The sequence below is a fragment of the Hyperoodon ampullatus genome, assembly GCF_949752795.1.
Source record: "Hyperoodon ampullatus genome assembly, chromosome: 15".
NCBI classification, from domain to species: Eukaryota; Metazoa; Chordata; class Mammalia; order Artiodactyla; family Ziphiidae; genus Hyperoodon; species Hyperoodon ampullatus.
The window spans coordinates 16,618,140-16,641,255 of NC_136928.1; the positions used below are offsets into that span (position 1 = coordinate 16,618,140).

The 23,116-nt window shown below is 34.6% G+C and overlaps 1 protein-coding gene across 3 annotated transcripts in view; it reads right to left on the reverse strand.

Moving 5' to 3' along the window:
- TSGA10 (testis specific 10) overlaps window positions 1-22,751 on the reverse strand; it is a gene marked incomplete at both ends in the record, with an annotated part of 62,020 nt that extends 39,269 nt beyond the window's left edge. For all 3 annotated transcript variants that reach the window (XM_079720502.1, XM_079720501.1, XM_079720500.1), the window contains 5 exons: window positions 14,977-15,128; window positions 16,045-16,122; window positions 16,212-16,382; window positions 21,968-22,123; window positions 22,701-22,751. In XM_079720502.1, the coding sequence (XP_079576628.1) occupies window positions 14,977-15,128; window positions 16,045-16,122; window positions 16,212-16,382; window positions 21,968-22,123; window positions 22,701-22,751 (608 nt within the window). The remainder of the gene's footprint in view (window positions 1-14,976; window positions 15,129-16,044; window positions 16,123-16,211; window positions 16,383-21,967; window positions 22,124-22,700) is intronic.
- Between the last annotated feature and the right edge of the window lie 365 nt (window positions 22,752-23,116).

Here is a 23,116-nt window from a genome sequence, read left to right on the forward strand (position 1 = left end):
ATTAGAACTAAGGGCTGGGAATTCCCTGGTGGTCCAGTGGTTAGGACTCTGTGTTCTCACTGCTGAGGGCCCAGGTTTGATCCCTGGTTGGGGAATTAAGATCCCACAAGCCATGTGGCATGGCCAAAGAAGAAAAAAAAAAAAAAGAATTAAGATCCTCTACCATAAGGCCACTAAGGGCTACACTATTACTGGAGAGGACAGACTAGAAGAAATCAGCTTGCCAAACATTGCTAGGGCCAGGGTAATAAAAATAACTAAAGTCTTCATTGGGAATTCTCAATCTCAAGATAAGAAATCAAAATAAAATCTGGTTCCAGGATGGTCATATAATCTAGAACATTCAGTGGAAATAAAAGTTCTCTGGAGGGACATGCCCTCAACTCAGGCAGGCACAAACTAAACCTCAGACAAAGGTCTGTTGAAAATGAGCTCACAATTCAATCTTAAAAACACATTAAGAAACAACCCAAACTTAGTGGGAGTCAAAAGACACACAAACTAAATTAAATCCCAAAGAACTTCAGATTATAGCATTACTAAATAGCAATTTAAAAATAGTTTTAAATACTAAGACATAACATAAGTAATAGAATACACAATGAAAAGAAAAAAGAACCAGCAGATTTTTAAAAGAACCAAAGGGAACTTCAGAAAATTAAAGTTGCTGAAAGAAAACTTTTAAAAGGACAATATCAAATGACAAGTTTAAGAACAAAATAGACACAGCTAAAGAGACAATTAGTAAGACAGAAAGAAAAAAAAAAGCCAGATCAGAGGAAATTACCTATAATAGAGCACAGAAAAAAAGATAGAAAAAATACAAAAGAAAGTTTAAGAGACATAAAGAATAGAATGAGAAGGTCCAATATTCACCTAATAAAAATTCCACGAGAGAATAAACATAATATTCAAAGAAACAATGGCTCATATAATACATGAAATCTTAAACTAAAGAAACATCAGTGAAAAACATAAACAGCAACTTTGAGGGAATGTAAATCACGGGTAGAGCACAAAAAAAAATCTGTATCTATTAAGACAATTATAAATGGAGGAGGGTAAAAGTATTTAAAGGGACACAAGATTTCTACATTTAAACTGATAAAATGTGACACCAGTAGGCTGTGTTATGTGTGTATAATGTAATACCTAGAGCAACCAATGAAAACATCTACATAGAGATACTCAAAAGTATTAAAGATAGATCCAAATGGAATTCTTAAAAATGTTCAAGTAACCCACAGAAAGGCAGGAAAAAGAAAACAGAGATAAGAAAAACAAAGGGAAGAAACAAACAAACAAAAAATAAAACAGGAGACTTGAGCCCTAACATATAATAATTACATTAAATACATAAGGTCTACCTTATTTGTGTTAGCTAAACACTAGAAACAATCAAAATGCCCCTCAATAGATGAATGGTTAAACTGTGGTACATCCATACCATGGAATACAATGATAAAAATACATAAAACTATACATACACATTGAACTAGTGACAATTTCTGCTTCTGATATTGTACCATAGTTATATAAAATGTAATAGCTGGGAGAAACTGGGTGAAGGAATCTCTCTGTATTTTTGCAACTTCCTTTCACCCTAAATTATTTTAAATTTAAGAAGTAAAACAAATTCTCAAATCCAAGCTGCACAACTAAACTAAATAAATAAAAATCTCAGGGTGGGAATTAGGAATCACTATTTTTTTTAAAGTTCCTTATTTGATTCCAATATGCAGCCAAGGTTGTTAAGGAGTGCCTCCTACTGCTGCTTCACCCAGGGGAGCAAAAGGTGAAAAACTGACAAAGCAGATGTTATGTAAGACAAAATGTTATTGCAATTTTATGGTGTCTCTCCCATCTTAGGACTCTTCCATCCCCCATAGTGTGAACTCAATGAGGCTGTTCCCCCCAAAGCACTGTATGACATAATAACTTACATCTTGATGGAAAAATGTGCTCATAGACCAAAATGACAAGACATTTGAAAAGACAAGTCATTTCAAAAGAAACAAAATATACTGATTACAGAATCCAGCAATACCAGATATATTACAAGAAATAGATCAAAAAATTTAAATTAGACTAATAAACATATTAAAAGAAAGAGAAAGATATCAGCAATATGAAAAAAGAACCAAGGGGAAAAACAGATGTGACAAGTATGAGAAATGTAGTAGATGAAATTAAAAGAAAGAAAAAAAAACAGATGGTGTAAATAGCAGAATGAATATAGTTGATCAATGAGTTAGCAAACTGAAAGATCAAATTGAGGATATTTCTCAGAATGAAGTATAAAAGGACAAATAAATTGAAAACATGAGGTGAAAAGTTAGAAGACTTACCAAACCTGACTTTAAGACTTACTATAGTAACCATAATAGAGAGCCCAGAAATAGGCTCACATTTATTCAGTCAATTAATTTTCAACGAAAAGCAATACAATGGGGAAAAGAAACAATTGGTATTCGAACAACTGAATAGCCATGTGGGGGAAAAAATGAATCTTGACCCCTACATCACACCACATACAAAAGACATAATATAAAAGCTAAAACTATCAATATAATGCTTTTGAGAGAAATCACAAACATATACATAAAAAGTTTTAACCAATTTTAGTAAATCAAATCCAAGAATATAGAAAAACTATAATACATCATGTCCAAGTGGAGTTAACTCAGGAATGCAAGGTTGGTTTACAATCTAAAATTATTTAATGTTATTCACCATATTAACACCCTAAAAAAAAGAGAAAAAAACCATATGACCAGATTAATAGATGCAAAATAGACATTTGACAAAATTCAATATCCACTCTTCATATGAACACTGAGCAAATTAGGAATAGAACTTTTTCAATCTGATAATAGGCACCTACAAAGAGCCTACAGCAAACATCACAATGGTGAATGTTTGAATGCTTTCCTACTAAGATTAAGAATAAAACAAGGATGACTGCTCTCATCCTTCTATTCAACATTATACTAGACGTTCTAGCCAGAGAAATAAGGCAAGAAAAAGAAACAGGCATTCAGATTGGAAAAGAAGAAGAAAAACCCTCTATTCACAGAAAACATGATAATCTATGTAGAAAATCCTACTGAATCTACCAAAAAAAACTATCTTAACAAGTGAGTTTTAGCAAGATTGCAAAATACAAGAGCAGTACACAAAAATCAATTTTGTTTCTTACACAGGTATACCTCATTTTATTGCATTTTGCTTTACTGCACTTTGCAGATATTGCAATTTTTTTATTTATTTTATTTTTTTTTACTAATTGAAGGTTTGTGGCAACCCTGCATCATACAAATCTATTAACACCATTTTTCTAACAGCGTTTGCTCACTTCATGTCTCTGTGTCACATCTTGGTAATTTTCAAAATATTTCAAACACTCCACCAGCAAAAAGATTGACTTGCTAAAGGCTCAAGTGATAGTTAGCATTTTTTAGCAATAAAGTCTTTTTATTTTATTTATTTTTGGCTGCGTTGAGTCTTCGTTGCTGTGCGCAGGCTTTCTCTACTTGCGGCGAGTGGGGGCTACTCTTTGTTGCAATGCATGGGCTTCTCATTGCAGTGGCTTCTCTTGTTGTGGAGCATGGGCTCTAGGCACACGGGCTTCAGTAGTTGCAGCACGTGGGCTCAGTAGTTGTGGTTCATGGGCTCTAGAACGCAGGTTCAGTAGTTGTGGTGCCTGGGCTTAGGTGCTCCACAGCATGTGGGATCTTCCAGGACCAGGGCTTGAACCCATGTCCCCTGCATTGGCAGGCGGATTCTTAACCACTGTGCCACCAGGGAAGTCCAGTAAAGTCTTTTTAAATCGAGGTGTGTACATTGCTTTTTAGACATAATGCTATTGCACACTTAAGAAACTACAGTATAGTGTAAACATAACTTTTATATGTATTAAGAAGCCAAACAATTTGTGTGACTTGCTTTATTGTGATATTTGCTTTATTGCAGTGGTCTGGAACAGAACATGCAATATTTCCAAGGTCTGCTTGTACTATCAAAACAACAATAGGAAACTGAAATTTAAAAAGCATTTATAATAGCATAAAGAATGTGGAATACTTAGGTATAAATATGACAAAGGGTGTACAAGACTTGTACACTGAAAAAATATAAAACACTCTTGAGAGAAATTTTAAAAGATCTAAATAAATGGAGAGAGATTTTCTGTTTAGGGATCAAAAGGCTCAATATTGTTCATAGTTAATTTTCCAAAACTGATCTGTAGATTCCACATAATTCTAAGCAAAATCCCAATAATAATTTGTTTACGTTGACAAGATGATCCTAAAATTTATATGAAAATGTGAAGGACCTAGGACAGCCAAAACAACTTTGAAAACGAACTAAGTTGGAGGACTTAACAGTTTGATTTCAAGACTAATTATGCAGCTTCAATGATCAAGACAGAGTGATACTAGCATAAAGATGGAAAAATAGATCGATGGAATAGAGTCCAGAAACAGACTCACATATATGGTCAACCAATTTTTTGGAACAGAGCCCAGAAACAGACTCACATATATGGTCAACCAACTTTTTCACTAAGATGCCAAGGCAATTCAGTGGGTGAATGGATAATCTTAACAAATAACCAATGGATACCCATATACAAAAAACAAACAAAAAAACGACCTCTACTTTTATCTCATACTTTACACAAAAATTAATTCAAAAAGGATTACAGACCTTACATTTATGTAAGAGCTAGAACTATAAAACTGCTAGAAGCAAACAGAGCAAAAATTTTTAGTGACCTTAGGTTTAGCAAAGATTTCTTAAGTAGAACGCAAAAAGCATGATATAAATGAAAAATAATTTCAATTGTGCTTCATCAAAATTTAAAGTCTTTGCTCATCAAAAGACACTGATAACAAAATAAAAAGGCAAGCTCTATACTGGGGCAAGATATTTGCAAAACATGTATCTGACAAAAAATTTGTATCTAGACCTTATAAAGGACTTTTATAAGTTAATGATAAAGAGATAAAGCAATAAAAAAATGGGCAAATACTTGAACAGATATTTCACTAAAGAAGATATATGAATGGCAAATAAGTAAATGAACAGATAATATCACTGATCATTAGGGAAAAGCAAATTAAAACTACACTAAGATACTACACACCTACTAGTATAACTAAAGTAAAAAGACAGATGATATCAAGTGTTGATCAGGATATAAAGCAACTGGCACTCTCATGCACGGCTGTTGGGAATATAAAATGGTAAAACAATTTTGGAAAACAGTTTGGCTGCCCTGGAAGCTATCAGGGGAACCACCACTGTGTCCTTGGGTAATAGGATCAGGGCAGCAAGGATTTACAGTTGTACTTATCCGGCTTTCGGTGGAGAGCTGCCCTTGACAATGGAGACCAACATTCTGTGCACTATACCTGACTGTTAAAAGATCCTGCCTGATAACCCTCATTCAGTATGCATCTGGGAAAAAAAAGCACCAATGCCTGCAGAATGGCATAGTAAATCAACAGTAATAAAGTATTTTAAAATATAGTTAAATTCTACTGTAGTCCAAGAATCCCTTCAAATGTCCTGACGGATTATTTTCTTAGCTTTCTTCTTGTAAACCACTTTTTTTTTTGCAGTATGCGGGCCCCTCACTGTTGTGGCCTCTCCCGTTGTGGAGCACAGGCTCCGGACGCGCAGGCTCAGCGGCCATGGTTCATGGGCCCAGCTGCTCCGCAGCATGTGGGATCTTCCCAGACCAGGGCTCGAACCCGTGCCCCCTGCATTGGCAGGTGGATTCTTAACCACTGCGCCACCAGGGAAGCCCCTGCATGTATCTTTTCAAATTAGTTATTTTCATTTTCTTCAGATAAATACCCAGGAGTGGAATTGCTGGGTCATATGGTAGTTCTATTTTTATCAATAGTTTTTTGAGAAACCTCTACACTGTTTTCCATAGTGGCTGCATCAATTTCCATTTCCAGTGCACGAGGGTTCCCTTTTCTCCACATCCTCCCCAACATTTGTTATTTGTGGTCTTTTGGATGATGACCATTCTGACAGGTATGAGCTGATATCTCACTGTGGTTTTAATTTGCATTCCTCTGATGATTAGTGATGCTGAGCATCTTTTCATGTGCCTGTTAGCCATCTGTATGTCTTTGGGAAAATGTCTATTCAGTTCTTCTGACCATTTTTAAATTGAGTTGTCTTTTTAAAACTGAGCTGTGGATAGCAGTTCTTTTATCAGAGGTGTCTTTTTGCAAATACTTTCTTCCAGTCTCTGGCTTGTCTTCTCATCTACTTGACATTGTGTTGTGTGGAGTAGAAGTCTTTAATTTTAATGAAGTACAGTTTATCAATTATTTATTTCATGGATTGTGCTTAAGGGTTGTATCTAAAAAGTAATCACCATACCCAAGGTCATCTGTTTTCTATGTTATCTTCTAGAGGTTTCATAGTTTTGCATTTTACATTTAGGCCTATGACTCATTTTGCGTTAATATGAAAGGTGTAATGTCTCTGTCTAGATTATTTGTTTTTTTGTGTGTGGGTGGGGTTTTGTTTGTTTCAGGGGTTTTTTGGGGGGGGGGTTTTTTGGTTTTTTGGTTTTTTTTTCTTTGCATGTGGATGTCCAGTTTTTCCAGTACCATTTGTTGAAAAGACTGTCTTTGCTCTATTGTATTGCCTTTGCCTTTATCAAAGATCACTTGACTATATTTATCTGGATCTATTTCTGGGCTCTCTATTCTGTTCCATTGGTCTGTCTATTCTTTTGCCAATATCACACTGTCTTGATTACTGTAGCCTTATAGTAAGTTTTAAGTCAGCTAGTGTCAGTACTCCAATTGTGTTTCTTCAGTATCTTTTAATTCTTTACCTCTCCGTATAAACTGTAGAATCCATTTGTTAATATACACAAAATAATTTGCTGCAATTTTGATCAGAATTGCACTGAACATGGAATATCTCTTCATTTATTTAGTTTTTCTTTGATTTCATTCACCAGTTTTGTAGTTTTCCTCATATAAATTTTACACAAAGTTTATTAGATTTAACTTAAGTATTTCTTTTGGAGGGGGTGCTCATATAAATGTGCTTTTAATTTCAAATTCCACTTCTTCATTGCTAGTAAATAGGGAAGCAACTGACTTTGTATATTAACCTTGTATCCTGCAACCTTGTTATAAATGTTTATTAGTTCCAGACTTTTTTGTTGATTCTTTTGGATTTTCTAGGATATCATGTCATCTAGATTAGATTTTAATATTGAAATCTTTTTAGCTTCAAATATCCAAATTCAAACCAAACCAGTTTTGGAATCACTGGACATGGAGACCCAAACTAACTTTTTAGTAACAGATACCTCTATTGATCATTCAACTCCATGGGATATTCTAACTTCTTGGGCCTAGAGATGTTTGATGCACAAATGCAGATGTAGAGACCTTTTTTTTTTAATGATATGCTTCTAGGAAATATTCTGAAAACACTCCAGCTTTTTAGAAGTGTTGAATTATCTGACATAGAAATCCAAACAGAAGAACTTCTACTACTAAAATATACCTGTTTAGCAAGAAAAGTTCGTGTAAGCAGTATAGAAACACAGAAAATGAGTATTGGTTTTGAAACCTGGGGATTTTTTTTTTTTCACTAGCAATGAAACATAAACAGCAATAGATACATTTCTTTCTGGCTGGTTCAGCCTGAACACTACGGAACCTCAGTTTAGAGTTACAGAAACCTAAGCATGTGCTGAACCGTGCTCAGGACTTAACTTCTAACGAGTGGAGTTCACATGTGGGATAAACTTAAAATTTTTCTCATGAACTGACAAAATGGAAAACAGAGACAATGGTATTTTAACTATGCATAGGTTCATTATAATTCTTTGCCTTTTATACGTGTATATATGAAATCTATGATAAATGTGAGTGCGTTATAAAGACATTGACCTATTAAACTAAACGGACAGCTGACTTCTCAGCAGAAATAATTTAAGTCAGAAGACAGTAGGATATCATCAAAGTGTTAAAATAAAAATAATTCCCAAACTGTAGAATTCTCTACCTAGCAAAAATATCCTTCAGTACAGTAAGGTTGCAAAAGAGGTAGTGAGAAACACTCAGCTCTTGGATACATTTTGAAGACAAAATCAACTGGATTGGATATGGGTATATGAAAGAGAAATCATGGATCACTTCAAGGTTTCAGTATGAATGGAGTTTCCACTGACTGAGATGAGAAGACTGAAAGAGTGGGTTTGGGTTTGTGTGTGTCAGAGGGGGAAGGGTGGAGAAACTCAGGTTTGGAAATGTTAATTTTGAGAGGCCTATTAGACATCCTAGTGAAGATGACAAGAAGGTGGTTGGACATTCAAGTTTACAGTTCAAGAGAGAAGTCTAGGCTACAGATATACATTTGAGAGTCAAGACTAAATACATGATAGTGAATGAGATCACCTAGGCATGAGTATAGATATAAAAAAGAAGCAGTCTAAGGACTGAACTCAGGGACACTTCCAACATTTGGAGGTAAGGAGATGAGGAAGAACTATCAGGAAAGACTGAATAGGACAGCCCAAGAGATAAAAAGAAAATCAAATGAGCATGGTATCTCAGAAGCCAAATGAACAAAGTGTTTAAAGGAGCAGAGAAAGAGAATGTAACTGATCAACTTTGTCAAATGTTGCCGATAGGTCAAATAAAATGAAGACTGATAACTGACCACTGGATTGAGCAACATGAAAGTAAATATTACCTTGAAAAGAAGTTTTGATAGGATGGTGAGGGAGAAAGGCAGATTATAGTAGGTTCAAGAGAAAACAAGAAGTGAGACATTGGAGCCAGAAGTTCAGGCAACTCTTTCAGTGAAATTCCTGTAAATGAAACACAAGATTTAGTACAAATAGAGGACATCTGAATAACATGATTACAAATCTGATTACAAAGGGACAAATACAAAAACAATGCACCGACTATTTCAGAATTTATAATTTCTCAAGTATACACAGATCATTACCAAAAACTGCCCATAAAAGTAGAGAACAACAAATTTCAGAAATTTTAAATCTAACAGTATGTTAACAAAACAATGTAATTAAGCAAGAAATCAATCACAAAGGGAAAATTCATTATGTTTTTTGAATATTTAAAATCACACATATAAATAACCAATGGATCAAATAAAAAGTCATAATGGAAATTAGAAAATATTTTATAAAGAAAGAAGTACATAACAAAACTTGTAGCTTACATTAAAAGAAGTATTTTGAGAATTTATGGCCTTAAGTGTTTATATGAGAAAAAAGACTTAAAAGTAATAAATGTAAGCATCCATCTTAAGAAATTAAAAAATAGAAAATAAATTTAAAGAAAATAGAAGAAAGGAAATAATAAAGAACAGAAGTCAATGAACTAATAAGACAAACAATAGGGAAATTGGTCCTTTGAAAAGACTAATAACAGACTAGAAAAAGAGCAAATCACTACTGATTCTGTGGACAGTAAAATGTTGATAGAATATTGTATACAACATTATTCTAAAAATGTTTTAAAATTTAGGGAAAATGGACAAATGCCACAAAAATATATATATTGAAAGGCATAAGAAGAAATTTCTGATTGTCCCTTTTTCCATTAAACAAAATAAAAGCTTCCCTCAAAGAAAAATTGAGACCTAATTGGCTTCACTGGGAAGTAATAAAGTATTCCAGATAATGAAAGAAGACAAAATGAATTGGAAAGATTATTATAAAGTTTATATTACCTTGATACCAAAATCTGATTAAAAAAACCAAGATTGGCCAATTATTAGCCAATCTCATTTATAAAAATACAGTTAAAAATATTTTAAACAAAGCATTAGTTAACTGAGACCAGAAATTTATAAAAAGTATAATATATCCTGACCAATTTGATAAAGTACATCCATTCCTGAAAAAACACTCTCAGTAATCCACAAATAGAAGGAAACCTCTTCATTCTGATAGAAAACATCTGGGAAAAACATGCAGCTAACATCATACGAACTACTGAGAGTCTGAATGCCTCCCCTAAGATGTGGAACAAGACAAGGATGTCCACTTCACCGATTCCATTCAACAAATCACTGGATGTTCTAGCCAGTGTAATAAGGCAAGAAAAATAAAGGGAAAAAAAAGCATGCAGATTGAACAAGGAAAGGTCTTTATTTGCAGATGATCTAATTATCTATGTAGAAAATTGAACGGAATCTATAAAAAGGCTACTAGAACTAAAAGGTATATTTAGCACGGTTGTAGAATACTGGATAAATAAAAATAAATTGTAGGACTTTTGGTTTTAGCCTTGACATGTAAAGAGCTTAGGAGCCATCATTCCCACTGTTGTGGGGGAAATAAAAAGAAAGATGAATAAGCTGAGAATCAAAGACTTTTCATGGACATATCAGAGTAGTGAGTTGCAAGACAAATCACCACCCCAAAAACTGAAAAGGATGGCAAATTAGGAGACTTACAACTGAGATCTGCTTATCTAAAGCAGAAGTCACTGGAATTATAATTGGTTAAGAACATTTAAACAATAAACACCTCATCAAAGATATACAGATGGCAAATAGCAATATGAAAAGATGTTCCACATTACTTGTCATTAGAGAATTGCAAATTAAAACAATGAGATATCACTACACACTTATAATGGCTAAAATACAAAAATCTGATAATACCAAATGCCGATAAGGATGTGGAGCAACAGAAACTCTCCTTCACTGATGATGGGAATGCAAAATTTTACAGTCACTTTGGAAGAGAATTTGGCAGTTTCTTACAAAGCTAAATAAGTTTTTCTATATATGATTCAGCAATTGTGTTCCTAGGTATTTCCTGAACTGATCTGAAAACTTCTGTCCACACAAAAACCTGCACATGAAAGTCTATAGCAGCTTTATTCACAACTGCCAAAAACTGGAAGCAACCAAGATGACCTTCAATAGGTGTATGGATAAATACAATGTGGTACATACATATGATAGAATATTATTCAATGGGAAGAAATGAGGTATCAAGGTATGAAAAGACATGGATGAACCTTAAATGCACATTACTAAGTGAAAGAAGCCAGTCTGAAAAGGCTATGTGCTGTATGATTTCAATTATATGACATTCTGGATAAGGCAAACATTACCTCAGCCAGGTGACCAAAGTCAAAATCAACAGTAATGAATCATATCAATAAGATGTACTCATGACACCCTGGGTATCTGTGTATACTAAAATGGCACTTTAATTCTGTGATCTTTCTCTCAAAAACATTACCCAACCTAATCATGAGAAAACCATCAGACAAACCCCAACTGAGAGATATTCTACAAACTACCTGATCAGTACTCCTCAGAACTGTCAAGGTCATCAAAAACAAGGAAAGTCTGAGACTGCCAAGAGAAGCCTAAGGAGACATGACAACTAAATGTGATGTGGTATCCTGGATGGGATCTTGGAACAGAAAAAGGACATTAGGGAAAAACTAAGGAAATCTGAATAAATTACAGACTTTAGTTAATTATAGTGTATCAATGTTGAGTCATTAATTTTAACAAATGTACCATACTAATGTAAGATGTTATTAACAGAGGAAATTGGGTGTGAGGTATGTAGGAACTTCTCACTATCTTCACAATTTTTCTGTAAATCTAAAACTGTTATATAATACAAAGTTTAGTTTTTAAAAACAATTGTATTGATATTTTTGTATACAAGCAATAAACAATCAGAAAGTGAAATTCTAAAATTCCACTTACAACAGCATCAAAAAATGAAAAATACTTAGGGATAAATCTTACAAAAGAAATGCGAGATCTATATGTATAAAACATTGCGGAGGGAAATTAAAGACCTAAATAAAGAAATGGAAAGTGTTCATGAGTGGGAGTTTTACCCCAATTCCAGTCAAATCCCCAAGCAGGCTTTTGTGTTTACACTATGAAGCTAATTCTAAAATTAAAATAAAATTCAAAGGAACCAGAATAGCCAAAACAACTCTGAGAAAGAACAAAGTTGGAGGACTAACATTACCTAATTTGAGGATTAAAAAAAAAAAAGGAATCAGGAATGTTGTATTGGCATCAAGATGTATATAGATCCACCAAACAAAATAGATAATCAAGAAACAGACCTAAACATATATGGACAACTGACTTACTACAAAGGTACAAAACAATTCAGTGTAGACAAGTAAGGAAAGTTTTTCAACAAATGGTGCTGGAACAATTGGATATCCATATGCAAAAAAACTGAACTTTGAGCTACACCTTGTACTATATACAAAAATTAACTTGCATAGATTTAAATTGAAGAACTGAAACTATAAAACTGCTAGAAGAAAACACAGGAGAAAAATCTCATCTTAGCCTTGACAACAATTTCTTTAAAAGAACACAAAAGCTGGATATAAGTTTTTAAAAATCAGTAAGTTTTACTTAATCAAAAATCAAAAACATTTCCTCTTTAAAAGACATTTAAGAAAATAAAAAGGCAGGCCATAGACTGGGAAAAAATATTTTCCAAACATATATGTACCTAACAAAGGACTTTTATCTAGAATATAGAGAGGATTTTTATGACTATAAAAAACTCAATAAAAGTGTGCAAACGTTCTGAACAGACACTGAAGAAGATATATGTATGGCACATAAGGACATGAACGGATGCTCAAAATTACTAGTTATTAGAGAAGGCAAATCAAAACCAAAATACGTACCTATTAGGATGGCTAAAACTATAAAGATACTGCATACCAAGTGCTGGTGAGGATATGTAACAACTGGCACTCACACACTGCTGGTGCAAATGTAAAATAAAATAATACAACCACTCTGGAAAACAGTTTAATGGTTTCTTCAAAAGTTAAACATATATCCATGATATGACTCAGTCTTAGGTATCTACCCAAGAGAAATAAAAGCATATGTCCATGCAAAGACCCATATAAGAATACTCATAACAGTTTTATTTGTTATAGCCCTAAACTGGAAGCAACTGAAATATTTATGTGGTATATTCATACAATGGAATACTACTCAGCAATAAAAAGGAATAAACTATTGATTATATGTGACAACATGGATAAATCTCAGAATAATGATGCTGAGTTAAAGTAGCCCAACAAAAGAATATATACTGTATGATTTCACTTATATAACACTTTAGAAAATCCAAACAAATGTCTATGACAGAAGCCAAATCAGTGGTTGCCTGGGGAGGGAAGGGTAGGGGAGAGGTTAGAGGAGTACGAGAAGACTTTGTGGAGTGATGGATAGGGCCACTATCTTGAGGGTGGTAATGGTTTTACAGGTACACACACATGTCAAAACTTACCACACTGAATACTTTAAATATGTGTAGTTTACTGTACATATATCAATTAAACTTGAATAATACTGTTAAAAGAAAACAACTGTACACAAAAAACCCTCTAACTTATTTGTACATTTATCTGTTAGAATATTTTAATAAACCATGATAGTGCTTTCAAAGAATTTCTAATGACATGTGTAAATGTTTATGGTATACAATTAAGTGAAACTGGCCAAATATATAACTTAATATAGGATGATATCAATTACACAGAAAGCTTTTATACACACAGATAGATCTATTTCTGGTTAGAAAAATGATCTATATTAATAATAGTTTTCCCTGGGTTATGGAATCATGGGTGATTTAAATTTCCTGTATGTTTTTCTCTATTTTCCAAAGTTTTCTTTGCTGTCCTTCTTATTTTATTACTATTTTTATTTTACCTGAGCTTGCAATATCCTTTTAAGCAGGAAAGTAAAAAATAAATGAAGGGAAAAAATTTAAGTGACTCTCTGTCCTGACAAGTGATTCCAATATATGCACCACAGACCCGTGAAAGACCAAAGAGGAGATTCTGGGAATTCACATATGAACCAAGTATTATATGTAGATTTAATAATATACTTCATACTCATATGAACTATTATATTTCATATGTTCATAAATGCACTGAAATTCAATCTTACTGAATCTGTAGAATGTCTATTTCTCACATCGATACTACAAGTAAAACACTAACATGGAGGTCTTCAAAAACTTATTCCCCTACGTCATTGCCTGTAGGTTGCTTCAACTGGAATATCTTCTGCTACCTTTCTGCAATATGTAGAAAGTGCTAAGCACAGTACGTGGCATTCAATTAATAGAAGTTCTATTACATGTTCCTATTTCTCTGCTATGGCTTTTATTACATGCTAAACTACCCCTTTCCTAAGCTACTATCAAACCGGTGCTTTGTGCTTTCTTATGTCATTCAGATCCCAGAACATAACTAAAGTTATAAGGTAAATTAAACAGTGAGGGCTTCCCAGGTGGTGCAGTGGTTAGGAATCCACCTGCCAATGCAGGGGACATGGGTTCGAGCCCTGGTCTGGGAAGATCCCACATGCCGCAGAGCAACTAAGCCTGTGCCCCACAACTACTGAGCCCACGGGCCACAACTACTGAAGCCCACACACCCTAGAGCCCATGCTCCACAACAAGAGAAGCCACCGCAATGAGAAGTCCATGCACTGCAACGAAGAGTAGCTCCCTCTCGCTGCAACTAGAGAAAGCCTGCATGCAGCAACGAAGACCCAATGCAGCCAAAAATAAATAAATAAAATAAAAAACAAAAATAAATTATACAGTGAAATACCAAAGTCAAATATGCTCTTTACACAGAAGGGCTTTGTAAAAGCTATTTCAGCTAAACATTGAGGCTTTCTGCAAATATAAGATTAAGATTACTAGTTAAGTGTAGCATTCCCAGTCTGTGACTGACCTTCAGGAAATCATTTAATGTCTGCTAAGGTGTCTATGACTGCTTCATAATAATCCTCTCAGAAAATACAGTCAACAAATAACTTAATTATCGCTATAAAATACACTACAAAAAGCAGAGCTATTATTTATAGTTAAACTATTAGTTGTTTAATGGTAATTGAGTTTACCTCAAAGAATTATTTTCTGCTTTTTGTCTGCCAAGTTCACTTTCAGTATCCACTGCCTTTCTTGCTAGTGATTTCATTTCTTTTTCCATGGTGGTTATGGTTTCCTTCAACAAAGTCATATTTGACATTTGTTCCATACGTTCATCATCAAGCTATATAAGCAGAATGACAAAGTTACTGCCATCACTAAAAACGTTTCAGTAATCTTCCTAAAGAGACATCCTCTCTCTGTACAAACCGGTATATAAGATTCACACAATGAGATGATCAGATTAGACTTGAACGTTGCAGGAGACTTTATGGACAAGGCGACCGTGGAGCAGGAACTCAGACAAGCCATTGCACAGCTTTTCCATAAAGCCTATCACAGTATACGCATCTATATTTTCAGTCTGGTTCAGCTGGACTATAGCACACACAGTTTATTTGCAAAAGGATTTCTTATTTGTTGCTCAGCATTAACAAATTACACATATAAAGTGGGATTATGAAAAATAATGTTTTTCTCCTGTCTACTGCTTTTTAAAAAACTCATTATAACAACATAAAACAGATGAATTCAGAAATATAATCAATTAAATTTGGTTAACAGAAAGTTGAATTCCCTTAATTCTGCTTATATAGTCAAAACATTTCAAATATATATTCATAGCATCTCAAATGCTTGATTAGTAAAAAGGTGATGCTTCACAATTAAATTCAGTTTAAATACATTTCATTAATTGCCATTTCATTATAATTTTATCTACCCTAGCTACTCTTTAGGTAGAATAAGCCAGTTTTTCTATCTCTGGCAATGTTATAGATAATGAAACAGGGAGATGAAAAAGTTGCTAAAATCCCTTAGAATGCATCCCTAATGGTTTTTTTTTAAAGAACACACTTTGCAACCTAACACAAAAAAAGACTTCACTCACATTTTTTAGAAAGAAATAAATAATGAAAAAGTGACTATTTACACCATAAATATATTAGGATAAAAAACCAACTTCTCTGAACACAGAAAAGGGGGAAAGGGGGAATCACTGAGAGTTTATAGCCAAAAGTGCAAAAGCGATTTTTCTTTACATTATGAACTGTACACTCCAGCTCCTCTATCCTTTGTTCCAAGTGAGCCTTCTCATTAAATGCTGTCTCTTGGGCAATCTGTTTAAAAAACAAAAACAAAACAGAGCGCTTTCAATGTCACTGCATTGTGTCTCCTAAATGCTCGTATAGATAAAATTCTTTCAAACCTTGAGCCTTTCCCTTAGACGATCTCGTTCTGTGGTCATTCTTTGTAAATCAGTGAAGGCCACATCTCTCTCAGTCTCCACCCGCTGGAGGATGGCATGTGCTGTTGTTGATTTAGGAGACTTACAGCTTTTCATCATTTCTCGTCGAAGTCGGGCAATTTCTTCCTGTGCCTATTATTTAAATACAAAGATAGACTTTTATTTAACAAGCTTTAGAACAGAAATAAATACAGCTATCTTATAACCAGCCAGTTAAAATGCAAACCTATATTAATATGCATGCAGCAGCATAATGGTATAATTCCTTAATGAATTTACACATATAAATGCAAATGATGCCCCCATATGTAAATGAATGTCTACAAATAGAGGCTTGGTTTACAAGCTTTGCCAAAAATTAAAAAAAAACTAATTTGGAAGCAGTCAATGAAAGAGACAGTGTTTTACGAAGAAATATATATGGTACTCCATCCATTTTTTTTTAGACTTTTTTTTTAACATCTTTATTGGAGTATAATTGCTTTACAATGCTGTGTCAGTTTCTGCTGTATAACAAAGTGAAACAGCTATATGTATACATATATCCCCATATCCCCTCCCTCTTGCGTCTCCCTCCTATCCTCCCTATCCCACCCTTCTAGGTGGTCACAAAGCACTGAGCCGATCTCCCTGTGCTATGCGGCTGCTTCCCACTAGCTATCTATTTTACATTTTAGTGTATATACGTCCATGCCACTCTCTCACTTCGTCCCAGCTTACCCTTCTGCCTCCCTATGTCCTCAAGTCCATTCTCTACATCTGCGTCTTTATTCCTGTCCTGCCCCGAGGTTCTTCAGAACCGTTTTTCTTTTAGATTCCATATATATGTGTTAGCATACGGTATTTGTTTTTCTCTTTCTGACTTACTTCACTCTGTATGACAGACTCTAGGTCCATCTACCTCACTACAAATAACTCTATTTCATTTCTTTCTATGGCTGAGTAACATTCCATTGTATATATGTGCCACATCTTCTTTATCCGTTCACCTGTCAATGGACACTTAGGTTGCTTCCATGTCCTGGCTATTGTAAATAGTGTTGCAATGAACCATGTCTCTTTTTCAATTATGGTTTTCTCAGTAGTGGGACTGCTGGGTCATATGGTAGTTCTACTTTTAGTTTTTTAAGGAACCTCCATACTGTTCTCCATAGTGGCTGTATCAATTTACATTCCCACCAACAGTGCAAGAGGGTTACCTTTTCTCCACACCCTCTCCAGCATTTATTGTTTGTAGATTTTTTGATGATGGCCATTCCAACTGGTGTGAGGTGATACCTCATTGTAGTTTTGATTTGCATTTCTCTGATGATTAGCGATGCTGAGCATCCTTTCATGTGTTTGTTGGCAATCTGTATATCTTCTTTGGAGAAATGTCTACTTAGGTCTTCTGCCAATTTTTGGATTGGGTTGGTTTTTTTTTTTTTGATATTGAGCTGCATGAGCTGCTTTTATATTTTGGAGATTAATCCTCTGTCAGTTGCTTCGTTGGCAAATATTCTCTCCCATTCTGAGAGTTGTCTTTTCGTCTTGCTTATGGTTTCCTTTGCTGTGCAAAACCTTCATTAGGTGCCATTTGTTTACTTTTATTTTATTTCCATTTCTCTAGGATGTGGGTCAAAAAGGATCTTGTTGTGATTTATGTCATAGAGTGTTCTGCTTATGTTTTCCTCTAAGAGTTTTATAATGTCTGGCCTTACATTTAGGCCTTTAATCCATTTTGAGTTTATTTTTGTGTATGGTTTTAGGAACTGTTCTAATTTCATTCTTGTACATGTAGCTGTCCAGTTTTCCCAGCACCACTTATTGAAGAGGCTGTCTTTTCTCCACTGTATAGTCTTGTCTCCTTCATCAAAGATAAGGTGACCATATATGCGTGGGTTTACCTCTGGGCTTTCTATCCTGTTCCGTTAATCTATATTTCTGTTTTTGTGCCAGTACCATATTGTCTTGATTACTGTAGCTTTGTAGTATAATCTGAAGTCCAAGAGCCTGATTCCTCCAGCTCCGTTTTTCTTGCTCAAGATTGCTTTAGCTGCTGTCTTTTGTGTTTCCATATAAATTGTGAAATTTTTTGTTCTAGTTCTGTGAAAAATGCCATTGGTAGTTTAATAGGGATTGCACTGAATCTGTAGATTGCTTTGGACAGTATAGTCATTTTCACAATGCTGATTCTTCCAATCCAAGAACATGGTATATCTCTCCATCTATTTGTATCATCTTTAATTTCTTTCATTAGTGTCTTACAGTTTTCTGCATACAGGTCTTTTGTCTCCATAGGTAGGTTTATTCCTAGGTGTTTTATCTTTGTTGCAATGGTAAATGGGAGTGTTTCCTTAACTTCTCTTTCAGATTTTTCATCATTAGTGTATAGGAATGCAAGAGATTTCTGTGCATTAATTTTGTATCCTGCTACTTTACCAAATTCATTGATTAGCTCTAGTAGTTTTCTGGTAGCATCTTTAGGATTCTCTATGTATAGTATCATGTCATCTGCAACAGTAACAGTTTTACCTCTTCTTTTCTGATTTGGATTCCTTTTATTTCTTTTTCTTCTCTGATTGCCGTGGCTAAAACTTCCAAAACTATGTTGAAAAATAGTGGTGAGGGTGAGCAACCTTGTCTCATTCCTGATCTTAGAGGAAATGGTTTCAGTTTTTCACCATTGAGAATGATGTTGGCTGTGGGTTTACTCCATCCATTTTGTGATAAATTTGAATTCAGCACAATTCAGGTAGAATACTGGTTTAAAAAATATCATAGTGCTCCAGTCTTTCTCTCCAAAATGTATATGCCATTTCCATGTCCTGGCTACCTGACAGAAAGGCCCATCAATCCTTACTGACAACACAACAAACTCTTTACACACTTGTTCAACAACCATCCTCAGGTTCCAAATCTATTCCATATCTACAGATGATTTCATAGCCTACTTTTTGAATCCCACTTTTGTTTCACATCTTACTTTTTTTTGAATACCACCCTCTCCACTGGCTCTTTCTCTATTTCTTCAACCATGCACACGATTCCCATATCTTGAAAAACTGTCACTAAATCCTGTTGCCCCATTTACCATCAAATGTCTCTTTTTCCTTTGACAGGCTTTGTTTTTTTTTTAAGTGCCATGGATTGTACATCTTGCCTGTTCCTTACCTCCCACTCTCTCCCCCCAGTCTAACCTGGCTCCCATACCCACCACTCTGCAGAATTTCAGGTAATGACCTCACCAAATCTAATGGCCTCTTCTCAGTTCCTGTTCTTGATATTTTGGTAACACTTGCCATTGCCTTCAACACTCTCCTTGAGATTCCTTCCTTCCTTGGGCGTATAACACTGTTCTGCCTTAGTTTCCTGTCCTCTTTATCTCTTTCAAAGGCTCCTCTACCAATTGAATAAAACTTCCCAAGATTCCATCTTGACTTCTCTGTTCCTCTATTTATACCTTTCTCATTCGGAAACTTCATCCATTCTGAAGGCTCAAAACAGACGACTTCTCAATCTACATACTCAGCTCTTGCCTCTCTCCCCACTCCAGTCTCACATTTCTTACTGCCTGATGGCAGTTACTACTTGATGTACGACCATCACCTTACTCTATCTCTCTGAAACCAAACACATCTTTTCCCTCAAATCACCAATGACTTTCCTGTTTCTTTTTCTATTACCAAAATTCTTCAGTCATTCAAAACAGAACTTCAGTGATCTCCATTTGTCCCTCCTTTGTGCTAAAATCAAACCTTGTTAAGTCTTCTTTTTCAGTGTCTTTTGCATCTGTCCCTATCTTTATTTCCACTGATAGCATCCTAGATTAGTCCCTTAGTGCTTCATGCATGGACTACTGTAAACAGCCTTCTAAAGAGTCCATGGAGACTTCCCTGGTGGTGCAGTGGTTAAGAATCCGCCTGCCAATGCAGGCGACACAGGTTTGAGCCCTGGTCCGGGAAGATTCCACATGCCGCAGAGCAACTAAGCCCGTGGACCACAACTACTGAGGTTACATGCCACAAGTACTGAAGCCCACGTGCCTAGAGCCCATGCTCAGCAACAAGAAAAGCCACAGCAATGAGAAGCCTGCACACTGCAATGAAGAGTAGTTCCCACTCACCGCAACTACAGAAAGCCTGCGCTCAGCAACAAAGACCCAATGCAGCCAAAAATATAAACAAATAATTAATTTTTTTAAAAAAAGAGTCCATGGTTTCCCCCTCCTCCAATTCTCCTGAAGGAGAAATTGTTATATAAGATGATAACATAGAAAGATTACATAAGAGATAATAAAGAATTGTTACCAGATTAAAATTGTAAAAATGTAGCTTTCATCATATTTCTTCCACTTAAAAAAAAAAACAGCATGTCCATTGCTTATAAGAAAGCAAAGTATAAACCTCTTATAGGGCCCACTGAACAGCTTCTACCATGTAGTCTAGAAATTGGCAAACTATATGTAGTTCACAGGCCAAATCCAGCCTGCCTCCTATTCTTGTAACTCCGTAAGTTGAAAATGTTTTTTATATTTTTAAATGGTTAAAAAAATCAAAACAAGATGAATATTTCACAACAGGTTAAAAGAATATGAAACTCAAATTTCAGTGTTCATAAATAAATTATACTGGAACACAGCCAAACTCATTCATATATTATCTATAGGTGCTTTCACACTACAACACTAGAGTTGAATAGCTGTGTCAGAAGTCACATGGCCTGCAAAGACCAAGCTATTTCTTATCTGGGCCTTTACAGAAAATGTTTTCAGACTCCTGCTCTAGTCTAGTCTACCTCTCAAGCCCTTACTCCACTGACATATACTTTTACTCTAGTCATAAACTGATCCATTTATGTACTGACTTTCCCACCTTTATCCTTTGCTTCATACCATTCCTTTAGTCTGGAATGTTCTTTCTTACCCCTTTCAAGACAAAAGAAACCCCATTCATCCTCAGGACTCAAACTCCACATCGTCTAGCAAAGATCTTGATAACCATAACTAAAAGTACTCACCTCTTTTATTTCTTACAATATCTTCTAGACTACTTATACTAAAGTAACAAAAAGTAACTACAAGACAATATATTTTATCTCCCCAACTAGATTGCAAACATAGAAAACAGTGTCTGGCTTATTTTTTCTATCTTTTAGAGTAGCAAGCCCAGAACCTTGCACTTAGTAGCTGTAATTCTTAATAAAATTTGATATTTTAAAAATAAATTATATTGGTAATATATGGGGTTTATTTGTTGAGTCAAGAAGCTATTTGATTAATAAGGGTTATATAATCTTAAGCTAAAAATAGAGATAAACTACAAACTTATTTTACTCTCTAAATTAAATTACATGGCAATTCCTAAAGTGACTGACAGTACATCAAAGTGATGTGTTTGTATTTTTTAACCCCCAAGTCCAAATTTTTTACCTTGAACTCACCACACCCTAACATATAACACTTTCCCCATTTCTTATTCCAAAAATCAGACTATTTCTATGCATGTATATGAGCTTTTTCAGATATGGGGATAACGTGTGTGTGTGTGTGTGTGTGTGTGTGTGTGTGTGCATTACATTACATTTCATTAAGAATATCATAAGAACAAAGGCAATTCCCAAATGTTAGATTAATTTGATTGACAGATTTAAGCATTCTCATAGAACTTAAAGAATTACCTATCTCTAGAATTGAATATTAGTATTTCCATATTTTGTTTACTTATAAATAAGTTTACCTGCTCATACAGAGAAAAGGTCTTGTCTCTCTCAGATGTGAGAACCTTGACATTACCCTGAATTTCTACCAAATGACGCTCGTATTTTTCCAGTATGCATTTGAGTTTTTCACGGTCTCTTCTTGTCTTCAAAAGCTCTACATCACAGTTTGTACCCTACAATTATTACATAAGAAATCTGAATAAACAACAAGGTCCTTCTGCAGAGCACAGGGAACTATATTCAGTATCCTGTGATAAACCAAAATGGAAAAGAATATGAAAAAGAATATACATATGTATAACTGAGTCACTTTGCTATACAGCAGAAATTAAACAGAACATTGTAAATCAACTATACTTCAATAAAATTTTTTAAAAAAAGAAATCTGAAATTATTCTTTGACATGTGTTACTGATAGAAAGGTGCTACTGATGGCAGCACACGATCTCTAGTTAAGCAAACATGACGATATAATGAAATGAGAGAAAAGTTTAAAAATCGCCTCTCTTTTAAACAACTTCATCCCAAATTGCTCCACATTTGTATGATTACCCCCAACCACTACTAATGCTGGGGATAAAGGGCAATTTCAACGGTCCACTGTGCTATCAAAGACAGCTCTGTCTCCCATCCTCCTTGGTATACCAATTCATGCCAAATTAAAAGGAATTATTTCCAGATTAGATAAATCAAAGAATAAAACTCACTGAGCAACAAACTCCAAAATATTTACAAGTTTCCAAAACCTACCCGGGAAGATGGAGATGGGCGTCTTGGGCTTTCAGATCTACTTCTGATCATCTTTCTCAAATTTTGAGCTTCTCTCTTGTAGTATTCTCCGTTTGCTTCTAAAGTTTTGACAAAGGAATCAAGTCTGGAAGGAGATTTATTTTGTGCTTTTTCAGTCTCTAAAATTATCTTGCCAAGGAGGAAAAAATTAGGCCATTATTTCAAGCTAAACTATAGCATCATTTTCTAAATGAAATTTAAAAGCAAAAGGATCCTTAAAAGGATCCTTAAAAATAATAAATTTGGTATTTTGAAAATAATTCAAAAAATAATAATTCACCAATACTTTTTAAAAAGCAGTTAGATACCTTTCTTTTCCAGCATTTCTGAATGTAGTGTATTTTTATTTCACTGAAAATGTCCCTACATTTACTCAA